Here is a 12,237-nt window from a genome sequence, read left to right as displayed (position 1 = left end):
GGAACTATTTTTCCCAGCGACTTTTCCCCTTGATAACGCAGATCTCAAGCTAGGCGTTATTTCCCCCAGGAAGTCTTCCCTGACCATACCATCCAGGTCATGTGTCCTTCATATGAGTTTCCACAGCTTCCTATAACTTCTCCCGTCATGACACTCATCACTCACACACCGAAGTCTCCATGAGTGTTGTCTATGGAACATCTAGCATAGTGCTAGGCATAAAGTCAGGCTCAATAAATATATGTTGAATGATTGAAGTAATAGCCAAGCTACTGGAACATCCAAGTGGAGACACCAAATAGGCAGTTGTATAAGAGATGAGGAAAAGGGAGGGGCTCAAGGTGATCGAGGTCTTTAGTTTATAGGGCACTAAATGGTGGTGTTGTTAAAAGGAGAAGAAGTTTGGGAGGAAGATGATGTGTTCATTTTGGATTTGTTGAGTTTGAAGTGCCTATGGAACATCAAGGAGCCCTGGTGGTGTAGTGGCCAAGAGCTTGGCCACTACCCCAAAGGTAGGCAGTTTGAATCCACCAGCTGTTTCTTGGAAATGCTACTCTGTCCCATAGGGTTGCTATGAGTTGGAGTCAACTCAATGGCAACAGATTTTTTGGTTTGGTGGAATATCAAAGTGGTGATTTTCAGAAGGAAGTTTATAATGCAGGCCTGCATTGTAGGAACGAGTCAGGGCTGCAGATGTTAGTTTATGAATTAACTGCATTAGGTAAGAGTGAAGCCAAAAGTGTTCATTAAAGGAGAGTAGGGTATATAGGAATTAAGACAAAATCAACAAAGGAAGTGTTGGTATTTAAGCAATTGGCAAAAATAAACTAAAAATAAAATGGGAAATGAAGAAGGAAACTGAGGAAGAATACTCAGTGTAAGAAGTTAAGAAGAGGGATGAGAGAGCAATGAGAAGGAAACCAAAGGAGGCAAGAACTTAAAAACGGAAGGCGACATAAAAAACTGCAGAGGTTCAGTTAGAATGATTTCTCAATCTTGCGCTATTGAGATTTTGGGCTGGAAAATTCTTTGTTATGGAGGATGTTGTCCTGCGCATCATGGGAAATTTAACAGCATCCCTGGCCTCTATCACTAGGTGCCAGTAGTGCCCCTGCCAGTTGTGACAACCGGAAGTATCTCCAGACATTGCCAAATGCCTCTGGGGGGCAAAATCATGCCTGATTGAGAAAACACTGAAATGACACAGTAGAAACTCAATAAATGGTCACAAAATGAGTAAATTTACCCAGACACTGCACAGGCTGCTCCTGGTTGTACTGTGATTTGGTGTGCCTGAATGATCTGGATTGCCTGTCACAATAAATTAAATGAAATAGAGACCCGATTCACTTCATATATAGATGCACTCCTTGTCAACCCAACAGAGAAATCCTTTCCCCCTTCATTCTGAGTGGATAGCAATTCAGTTTTCTAAGGTTTAGAATTATTCCTAATTATTTTCTCTTATTGCCTTTCTCTTTTATAAGAGATGTCAGAAATCATTGACTGCAATTACGACAAATTTAAACTTTTGTATTAGTGTGGAAGGTAAATCAAGAATTGATTACTGGAATAGATAGATCAAAGATAGAGATATAAATTTGTTTACGGAAGAGATTCCCAGCTAAAGTTTTCATCCCAAGATATATTAAAATACATCAAGAATTGTAAAATTCACAAGACCAACTAAATTTAAATTTGCTTTAGTTAAAAAAAAAAAACATTTGGGGACTAAGAAGCAGAAGTGTAGCAAAGTCAAATAAACATCTCGTACTTTCACATACTTTAAAAGTGTACAAAGTGTACATTGACTTACAGCAAGTACAATATATAATAAAACATTTTTAATAGAGCACATGTCACAGTTCAAAAATAACATGTCAGAATTGCAAACTATTTTGGTATTCAAAAGAATTACTTACATCCTGGAAATATTGGGCAGATTTGAAAATGCGTGACTGGGAATGGTTTCCAGATGAGTCTCTGTAAACTTCCTATGAAAATAACAGTTACACAATTAGAGTTTTAACCACTGGACTTTTCTAACAACCTATTTAACCCGTTGCCGTTGAGTCAATTCTAACTCACAGTGACCCTATCAGACAGGGTAGAGCTGCCCTATAGAGTTTCCAAGGAACACCTGGTGGATTCCAACTGCCAACCTTTTGGTTAGCAGCCATAGCTCTTAACCACTACGCCACCAGGGTTTCCTTCTAACAACTCACCTTAATTAAAAAGGAAACATTACTAGAAACATGTCAGTCCTTAAAACATGTATTTCATCATATGTAATAAAAAAAAATAACAGTCAATGAAAACATACAGGTTTTTTTTCTCAATAACGAGAGTTCAAAGTAAGATCCAGATGCAGAAAACAAACCTTCAAATCTCGTCTTTGAGTTAGCTGTAAACTAGCATGCCTTGCTATTGTTTCTAAGATTCCATTCCATTCCACTTGTTAACTGAAGGGCAGCATAAGATATTCCTAAATATAGCAGGACTACTGAATTCACATTATACACTTGTCAATGAACATGTCCTAGAATTTCATCAAAATGTATATTAAGCACAATTAAGAAGAAATAAATGCATTTGATTTTATCTTAGATTAAAACCAGTGGTATAGTTACAATCCTTTTGCCCAAGCAAAGACCTCTTCATCCATCATCTTGATCTCATTATCTACTTGCTGCCCTTCATAAGTGACAAGGAGCATCCTCAGGATCTCAAGACATCATTGTTAGATATGCAAGATAAAGGTTGCGGTTTCCCCTTCAGTCTGTTTTTTTTTTTCCTGATATGATTCAGAAGGCTAAGATTATTTTCCTCATAAACAAAGAGACATCTTCATGAATTCCAGTATGTCTCTCCACCTACCTAACTGCTTTATTGTTTAGGAGTTCCCCTTTACTATAGCCACTGCTTGAATAGAATCTTGTATGATAAAAGATCTGCCTGGTGTCCTAACTCACTTTTCAAATACAGTGACTCCCCACCATACTACCATCTTCCTCCCATACTACCATCTTTCTCCTGAGTCTGTTTTTGCCGTTCAAATATCTATAATCCCATATCTTCCATTTAATATCTTATTTATAGATGTTAGATTAAAATTTAGTGTCGCTCCTTCTAGTCTAGGGGTTATTTCTCAACAATCTATTTTCTTGGTCTATGCTGCTTTCTTTCTCATTATAGCCAAGAAAACCCCTATGAGTCGAAGTGGACCCAGTGGCACCTAACAACAACAAATGCTGCTTTGAGCTACCATTTTTGGAGTGATTAAAATGCACCTGTAACTTACCTAATCGATGCATCAGCAGGGCTATGTTAGTTTATAAAGGGACCTGTCAACTTTGGGGAGGGAGAGGTGAAGTAAATGACAAAAAGGCATCTTGTCAACTCTTTGTGTAACCTAGGGTTTCACTACTGGAAACCCTGGCGGCATAGTGGTTAAGAGCTACAGCTACTGACCAAAAGGTCAGTAGTTTGAATCCACCAGGCGCTCCCTGGAAACCCCATGGGGTAGCTCTACTCTGTCCTTTAAGTTCAGTATGCGTCGGAATCTACTCTAAGTCAACAGGCTTTTTTTTGTTGTTGTTGTTTCACTATGAAGTCCAATGTTGCCTTAATATGATTTCGGAAATTTAGGTTCCATAGATTACCTGACCTCCCTCATAGATCTCCTACTTATATTTCCCTAACTGGGTTGATTAAAAGCCTTGTTGGCCCAGATACAGGATTCTGAAGTTTAAAAGATGTGAGCAGAACAAGTTGTTCTACTAAAATTTTTATGTAAAATGGGGCCATGCCAAAGGAAAACAAAGGATAAGATACACACTCGTTGGGTATTATCCACAAACAAGATATTCTACCTAGCCAAATTTCTCACCAAAGAAACCCCACCGAAACACATAGGCCAATAAGGATTATGTCTTTCAGAGCAGCCATCTTAGTAATAATAATATAACGTGCACAATAAATCTGAAACAAAAAAGAAGGAAAGAATGCTAGAAATTCTAGCCTGAAATGAAAATGAATTATCTATTTGTTGAATGAAATTAATTAGAATCATGATAATCATAATGTCCTGGTGGCTTAGTGGTTAAGAGCTATGGCTACTAACCAAAAGGTCAGCAGTTCGAATCCACCAGCTGCTCCTTGGAAACACTGTGGGGCAGTCCTACTGTGTCCTATAGGGTCACGCTGTGAGTCAGTATTGACTGAATGGCAATGGGTTTTAATCATAATGCAGTTTGAGACTGAAGATGGATTTCAATAATGTTAAATGAATAAACTAAAAGAATGACAGCTTATCATATAAATCAACACACTCAATCTCAATTTAGCAGCTCCTATTTTGCCTGGATATGCCCAATAATAATGTACACATAATCTAGAAAAATAAACTCATTACTGAATTAATTATGATTATTACATTTGGTACAGCTCGTCTTGGTTGCCTCTCTAAAATTCACCACACGATGGCTTAAACTTTACTTTCTTTCCTGGTTTTTTAAATGCTATTAACCTGATCAACATTATGAAAACATTCAGGAGGATTTTCCTTCTAAGGCATCTATAGCTCTTCAAATAAAAAACAAAAATCATCAACTAGGATATGGGACCTCGCTAATTAAATAAGGAAGATGCCATACTTATTTGCAGAGTCTTGGTTCCATTTTCCCCAATAGTTTTATTCTAAGATGGGGGTGGTAGAGAATAAATTATCATATTATGCAGATATCTTACTGGTCCCCAGCTGACCCTGGATGTCAATAACCCTGCATGAGCAATAACGCTTATGGAGCTTTTGTGGTTGGATGTTAAGGAGCAGTTTGGTGGTACAGAGTGTTTACAATCAACCTGTTTGTCTCCACCCACCCTTCCTTCTAGTGGGAAGCAGCTGGATGTCCCTTCCATTGCCCACATTTTCAAGAGTAAAACTTATATTCAAAAAAATCTTTTATGGTATTGTAATGATTGCTCTAAAGACAGTTGGAGAAAACAAGAGAATCAGAAAAACAGATGGGGAAAACAAGAGAATCAGATTATTTGGCCCTAATATTTTATTTTAGTTTCAGGATTTAAAAAAAAAAAATTTGTCATTGTTGAGGATATACACAGCAAAACATACACGAGTTCAACTGTGTTTACATGTACAATTCAGTGACGTTGGTTACGTTCCTTGAGTTGTGCACCATTCTCACCCTCCTTTGCTGAGTTGTCCCCCTCCTTTTTTGAAGAATTGTAGAAAAGGAAAAATACATGCTTAAGTATATAAGTATATATTCTTCTGACAAAAATATTAGAAAAGCTTCAAGGTGTTATACTATTAACCAAGGAATTAGCATCCAAGTAGTATTTGTTTCATATAAAAGTACACTAGGAACTGAAGGGACTCTGTTTTCTATTGGCCTTTAATTGCTCAAAATAAGAAATCAATGGTTATTCTCTTTAAAATATAATGAAAAAAATTAGAAAATGTACCTGTCGTGGATTGAATTATATCCCTCCAAAACTGTGTGTGTCAATTTGGCTGGGCCAGGATTTCCAGTATTGTGTGGTTGCCCTCTATTTTGTGATTGTAATTTTATGTTAAAGAGGATAGGGTGGGATTGTAGCACCACCCTTTAAACCACCCTTACCCAGGTCATATTCCTGATCTAATGTAAAGGGAGTTTCCCTGGGGTGTGACCTGCACCACTTTTTATCTCTCAAGAGATAAAAAGGAAAGGGAAGTAACCAGAGAGTTGGGGACCTCATACCACCAAGAAAGCAGCACTGGGAGCTGAGAGTGTCCTTTGGACCTGGGGTCCCTGAGCCTGAGAATCATCTCCACCAGGGGAAGATTGATGACAAGGAATCTTCCTCCAGAGCCAACAGAGGGAGAAAGCCTTCCCCTGGAGCTGACACCCTGAATTTGGACTTGTAACCTACTAGACTGTGAGAGAATAAATTTCTCTTTGTTAAAGCCATCCACTTATGGTATTTCTGTTATAGTAGCACTAGATGATTAAGATAGTACCTTATACAAATAGTACAAGTATTTACTATTAGTAATTAATAAAAAAAAAGTAATTAAGAGTACATATAATTCATCAGGAAAAAGGTACATAAGTATAGTTTCACAACCTAGGTGGGGTATACACATTTACTAGTTAATAAGTTAACTTTAAGTTCTAATGGGAAACTTTGATATGGAAATTACATAAGAGAATACATATTTCACCTGGTGATGCAATTTAAAGTTTTTTTTTTTTCTCTGTGATTTATTTTGGAAACCCTGATGGCATAGTGGCTAAGTGCTAGGGCTGCTAACCAAAAGGTCGGCATTTCAAATCTACCAGGTGCTGCTTGGAAACTCTATGGGGCAGTTCTACTCTGTCCTATCAGGTCTCTATGAGTTGGAATCGAATCAACTCGATGGCAATGGTTTTTTTCTTCTTTTTTAATGATTTATTTTAATCAAGAGTGATCAGTGAAGATTTGACTTCAAATCAAATGTTTCCTTTGGGCTTTAGCGTGGCAAGATTTGTATTTCTTAAATGTCTGCATTTGGAAGACATGATGCAGAAATAAAAATGTTGCATGTGAAATATCACTGATTGGCTTGTAGATTTTGCAGAAAAGGATTCAGCTTGAAGTACTGTCTTTTCGGACTGGCAGTAACAATGGGGGAGGAAAATGCCAAATGGTTAATGCCAGAGAAGGGAGCAAACAGTTCTCTTATTTTCCAACAAGAACAGACTGTGCAATTAAAATTCTCACAGTAATCTTGCATGATAATAGGCTCACTTCACTGAAATGGCATCATGTATTCCCAGTTATCACATTCCAGCATTTTGTTTTCTTACAAGCTTTCTGAAGTCATAAATATACAGTTTGTGTGTACGTGTGCCTACGTGTGCGTCAGTTTTAAAATAGTCAATGTTGCAGGTTTTCCACCAGCTCCTATTTGACAAACAACTGTAAAGTATGAATGGATGAGCATGACTGAATTGTACTGGGCAGAGAAGCCCGGCTTATCTGATTTGCCATGGCTAAGCCTGTGGTCCAGAAACACCAAACTTCCCATTTGTGTGCCATCTTTTTGATCTGGCAATCAGGCGGAGAATATTTTGTGATTCTGCCTCAAGCTTGTATGTTTAATGTTGGTGTCATCTGCATTTTAAGGGCCTCTTTTTGTATTTAATACCTAAGCCAATCAATCGATGGGTATTTCATTGAGATGTGTGAAGTGTATGGTGCTGAACTAATTACCATGAAGATAGAAAGTATTGGTAGTATGTTGTTGTCGGGTACCATCAAGTCGATTCCGACTCATAGCGACCACCATATGACAGAGTAGGACTTCCTCATAAAAACCAAAACCAAACCAATTGTCCACCAAGTCAATTCCTACTCATAGTGACCCTATGGGACATAGTAGAACTACCCCGCAGAATTTCGAAGGAGTGGCTGGTCAATTCAAACTGCCAACATCTTGGTTAGTAGCCATACTCTTAACTATTGTGCCCCCAGGGCTCCAGAACTTCCCCATAGGTAGAATAAAAAGAGGGAATTTGTACAAATAATTCAGACATTTATATATTATGAAGTTGTGGTCTATAAATTTTTACAGTAATCCTGCATGATAATAGGCTCACTTCACTGAAATGTCATCATGTATTCCCAGTTATCACATTCCAGCATTTTGTTTTCTTACAAGGTTTCTGAAGTCATAAATATATAGTTGGTGTGTATGTGTGCCTACATATGCGTAATTATAACCTGACACATTTGTCTTGTGTTTTTACTTTAGTGAGAAGAAAATCTCACAGGTGAATTTGCTTTGCTATTGAAATTATTTTTATGTTCTGCAGCAAATCATGAGAGAGTGCAGTCAACCACAGGTCTTAAAATTAGGGATACAGACCCTGAAGCATCATTCAGTCAAGCATTTGGGATTATTTGCATATAGACAGCAGTGGGACATCTTTTTAAAATGAAAAAATTTAAAGATCTGTACCATGCTGTGTTTTTGTTTTTGCTGGTGGAGTGGATAGGGTAAGAGTCTGAGATTTTAATCACTGTTTCTGCTGAATTATTTACAAAAATACTGGGGGATGTCTACATGAAAGGTGTGAAACTACAGCTGAAATACAGTAACATACCACTCAAATGCCAAATGCCTCTGTGAATCGTCATTTTGGGACAGAATTTCAGTTTGGGCTTTAGTTATTTTTTGTGATCTGAGCCTTAGAAACCCAAGCAATAGCCTGACTGTTTTGATTTATGGAAATTGTCCAGCTTAGACTGTTTGGGAAAGAGTTGTCCATTCACAATGCTTACTTTAAGTCTCCAGGAGATTGAAAATATTTAATTTGGTTTTATTTCATTATTTGGGGTAAATTTTTATATTGATACTTCTTTCACAGTTCTTTATTGAGGTATAGTTTATATCCATTAAAATGTACAAGTCTTAAATGTATGCTTGATGACTTTGTATGTATATACACTCATGTGACCAGTATCCGGCTGTGATTCAGAAATCAAGATGTATTTAGTACTACAGTACATTGCGTGCCTGTCACAGCTAGGCCTCATGTAAGGTGCTGGGGATGCAATGGTAAGTGAGGCAGCCGTAATTCCTGCCTTCACAAAGCTGAGAGCAGGAAAGGAGTCAAATACTATAATAACCATATTGTCATCATTGTAATAACATTATAAACTAAAAGTACAGGGTCTATGAGAATGTATGAGAAGGCCTTTCTGAGAAATTGGTTTAAGCTAAGACCTGAAGGTTTTTAACAAGCTCTGAAGGATCTAAAAGTGTCAGCAAAAGAAGCAGGGTGATGGGTCGAGTCAGGGCTTTCTGAGCCTCGCTTTCTCAACTCAAAAAGCATGGTAATACCATTACTTAGTTGTCATGAGGAGAAGGTGAGGTAGATATGAAAGTGAATCATATCTGGCAAAGCAGTAAATGAAAGACAGGGATTAAAACGCATGGGATGTTACCTAAAATGAAGCCCATAAAGATCGATGGCATTCAGTTCATACCTCTAGATAAAAAAGGCTGGTTGAACACTTATCATCTGTCCAGTATCCTGAACCCCCGTGTGTCTGTCAGTTTGTTGTACTGTAGGGGCTTGCATGTTGCTGTGATGCCAGAAACTATGCCTCTGGTATTCAAATACCAGCAGGATCACCCATGGTGGACAGGTTTCAGCTGAGCTTCCAGACTAAGACAGACTAGGAAGAAGAACCCAGTGGTCTACTTCTGAAAAGAATTAGCCAGTGAAAACCTTATGAATAGCAGCGAAACATTGTCTGATATTGTGCTGGAAAATGTGCCCCCCAGTTTGAAAGGCACTCAAAAGAAGACTGGGAAAGAGCTGCCTCCCCAAAGTAGAGCTGACCTTAATGATGTGGATGGAGTCAAGCTTTTGGGCCCTTCATTTGCTGATGTGGCACAACTCAAAATGAGAACAAACAGCTGCAAACATCCATTAATAATTGGAATGTGGAATGTATTAAGTATGAATCTAGGAACATTAGAAATCATCAAAAACGAAATGGAACACATAAACATCGATATCCTAGGCATTAGTGAGCTGAAATGGACTGGTATTGCCATTTTGAATCAATCACATGGTCTACTATACTAGGAATGACAACTTGAAGAGGAATGGCATTGCATTCACCATCAAAAAGAACATTTCAAGATCCATCCGGAAGTACAATGCTCTCAGTGATAGGATAATATTTATATGCCTACAAGGAAGACCAGTTAATACAGCTATTATTCAAATTTACACACCAACCATTAAGGCCTGAGACGAAGAAATTGAAGATTTTTACCAAATTCTCCAATCTAAAATTGATCAAACATGCAATCAGGATACATTGATAATTACCGGTGACTGGAATGTGAAAGTTGGAAGAAAGAAGGATCAGTAGTTGGAAAATATGGCCTTAGTGATAGAAATGATGCTGGAGATTGTGTGACAGAATTTACTTCTTTACTGCAAATACCTTTTTTCACTAACATAAATGGCAGCTCTACACATGGACCTCGCCAGATGGAATACATAGGAACCAAATTCACTACATCTGTGGAAAGAGATGATGGAAAAGCTCAGTGTCATCAGTCAGAACAAGGCCAGTGGCCGACTGCAGAACAGACCATCAATTGTTCATATCCAAGTTAAAGTTGACACTGAAGAAAATTAGAACAAGTCCACAAGAGCCAAAATACAACCTTGAGTATATCCCACCTGAATTTAGAGACCATATCAAGAATAGATTTGACGTGCTGAATGCTAATGAGCGGAGACCAGATGAGTTGTGGAATGACATCAAGGACATCATACATGAAGAAAGGAAGAGGTCATTAAAAAGACAGGAAAGAAAGAAAAGACCAAATAGATGTCAGAAGACACTCTGAAACTTGCTCTTGAACATTGAGTAGCTGAAGCAAAAGGAAGAAATGATGAAGTAAAAGAGCCGAATAGAAGATTTCAAAGGGTGGCTCGAGAAGGGAAAAGGGAAAACACACTTGGCATTTCACACAAGCTGAAAGAACTAAAGAAAAAACTCAAGCCTCAAATTGTAATACTGAAGGATTCTATGGTGTAACTAATAAACGATGCAGGAAGCATCAAAGGAAGATGGAAGGAATACACAGAGCCACTATACCAAAAAGAACTGGTCAACTTTCAACCATTTCAGGAGGTAGCATATGATCAGGAATGGATGGTACTGAACAAAGAAGTCCAAGCTACACTGAAGGCATTGGCAAAAAGCAAAGCTCCAGGAATTGGTGGAATATCAATTGAGATGTTTCAATAAATGGATGCAGCACTGGACGTGTTCACTCATCTATCCCAAAACATTTGGAAGACAGCTACCTGGCCAAACTGACTGTAAGTGATCCATATTTATATCTATTCCCAAGAAAGGTGATGCAACTGAATGTGGAAACTATTGAACAATATCATTAATATCACACGCAAGTAAAATTTTCCTGAAGCTCATTCAAAAGCGGCTGCAGCTGTATATTGATAGGGAACTCCCAGAATTTCAAACCGAATTCAGGAGAGGACACAGAACTGGGGATATCATTGCTGATGTCAGATGGATCCTGGGTGAAAGCAGAGAATACCAGAAGGGTGTTTACATGTATTTTATTGACTATGCAAAGGCATTTGACTGTGTGGATCATAACAAATTATGGATAACATTGGAAAGAATGGGAATTCCAGAACACTTAATTGTGCTCATAAGGAACCTGCATATCGATCAAGAAACAGTTGTTTCAATGGAACAAGGGGTTACTGCGTGGTTTAAAGTCAGGAAATGTGTGTATTAGGGTTGTATCCTTTCACCATACCTATTCAATCTGTATGTTAAGCAAATAATCTGAGAAGCTGGATTCTATGAAGAAAGTGGCACCAAGATTGGAGGAAGACTCATTAACAGCCTGTGTTATGCTCATGACACAATCTTGCTTGCTGAAAGAGAAGAGAACTTGAAGCATTTACTGATGAAGATCGAAGACCACAGCCTTCAGTATGGATTACAACTCAATGTAAAGAAAACAAAAATCCTCACAACTGGGCCAATAAGCAACATCATGATAAATGGAGAAAGGATTGAAGTTGTCAAGTATTTCATTTTACTTGGACCCACAATCAATACCCATGGAAGCAGCAATCAAGAAATCAAAAGACACATTGCACTGGGCAAATCTGGTGCACGGGACCTCTTTAAAGTGTTGAAAAGCAAAGATGTCACCTTGAAGTCTAAGGTGTGCCTGACCCAAGCCATGGTGTTTTCAGTTGCCTCATACGCAGGCAAAAGCTGGACGATAAATAAGAAAGACCAAAGAAGAATTGGTGCTTTTGAATTGTGGCATTGGTGAAGAATATTGAATATACCATGGACTGCCAAAAGTACAAATAAATCTGTCTTGGAAGAAGTACAACCAGAATGCTTCTTAGAAGCAAGGATGGCAAATCTGCATCATACTTTGGGCATGTTGTCAGGAGGGACCAGTCCCTGGAGAAGGATATCATGCTCGGTAAATTAGAGGGTCAGTGAAAAAGGGTCATTCTCAGTTTGCATTTCAGGTGATAACACTTTTGCATGAGCTAATTCTCCTTTCTGTGCTTCCATTTCAACTGTTACATGTTGATTTCAAATCTCTAAAAATGGCAGGGCGGGGCCATCATCTGACCTCTCTAACTTCACAAGGGG

The 12,237-nt window shown here is 38.2% G+C and overlaps 1 protein-coding gene across 4 annotated transcripts in view; it reads right to left on the bottom strand.

Annotated features, from left to right (window-relative positions):
* The window catches only part of TSHR (thyroid stimulating hormone receptor), a 177,574-nt gene that overhangs the window by 82,415 nt on the left and 82,922 nt on the right, over positions 1-12,237 (bottom strand). For all 4 annotated transcript variants that reach the window (XM_049899779.1, XM_049899778.1, XM_049899781.1 and 1 more), the window contains one exon: positions 1,923-1,994. In XM_049899779.1, coding sequence (XP_049755736.1) covers positions 1,923-1,994 — 72 coding nt within the window. The remainder of the gene's footprint in view (positions 1-1,922; positions 1,995-12,237) is intronic.

Source organism: Elephas maximus, chromosome 10 (assembly GCF_024166365.1).
Source record: "Elephas maximus indicus isolate mEleMax1 chromosome 10, mEleMax1 primary haplotype, whole genome shotgun sequence".
NCBI lineage: Eukaryota > Metazoa > Chordata > Mammalia > Proboscidea > Elephantidae > Elephas > Elephas maximus.
The sequence above is the reverse complement of the archived record's forward strand: the minus strand, read 5'-3'. Positions and strand labels throughout refer to the sequence as shown.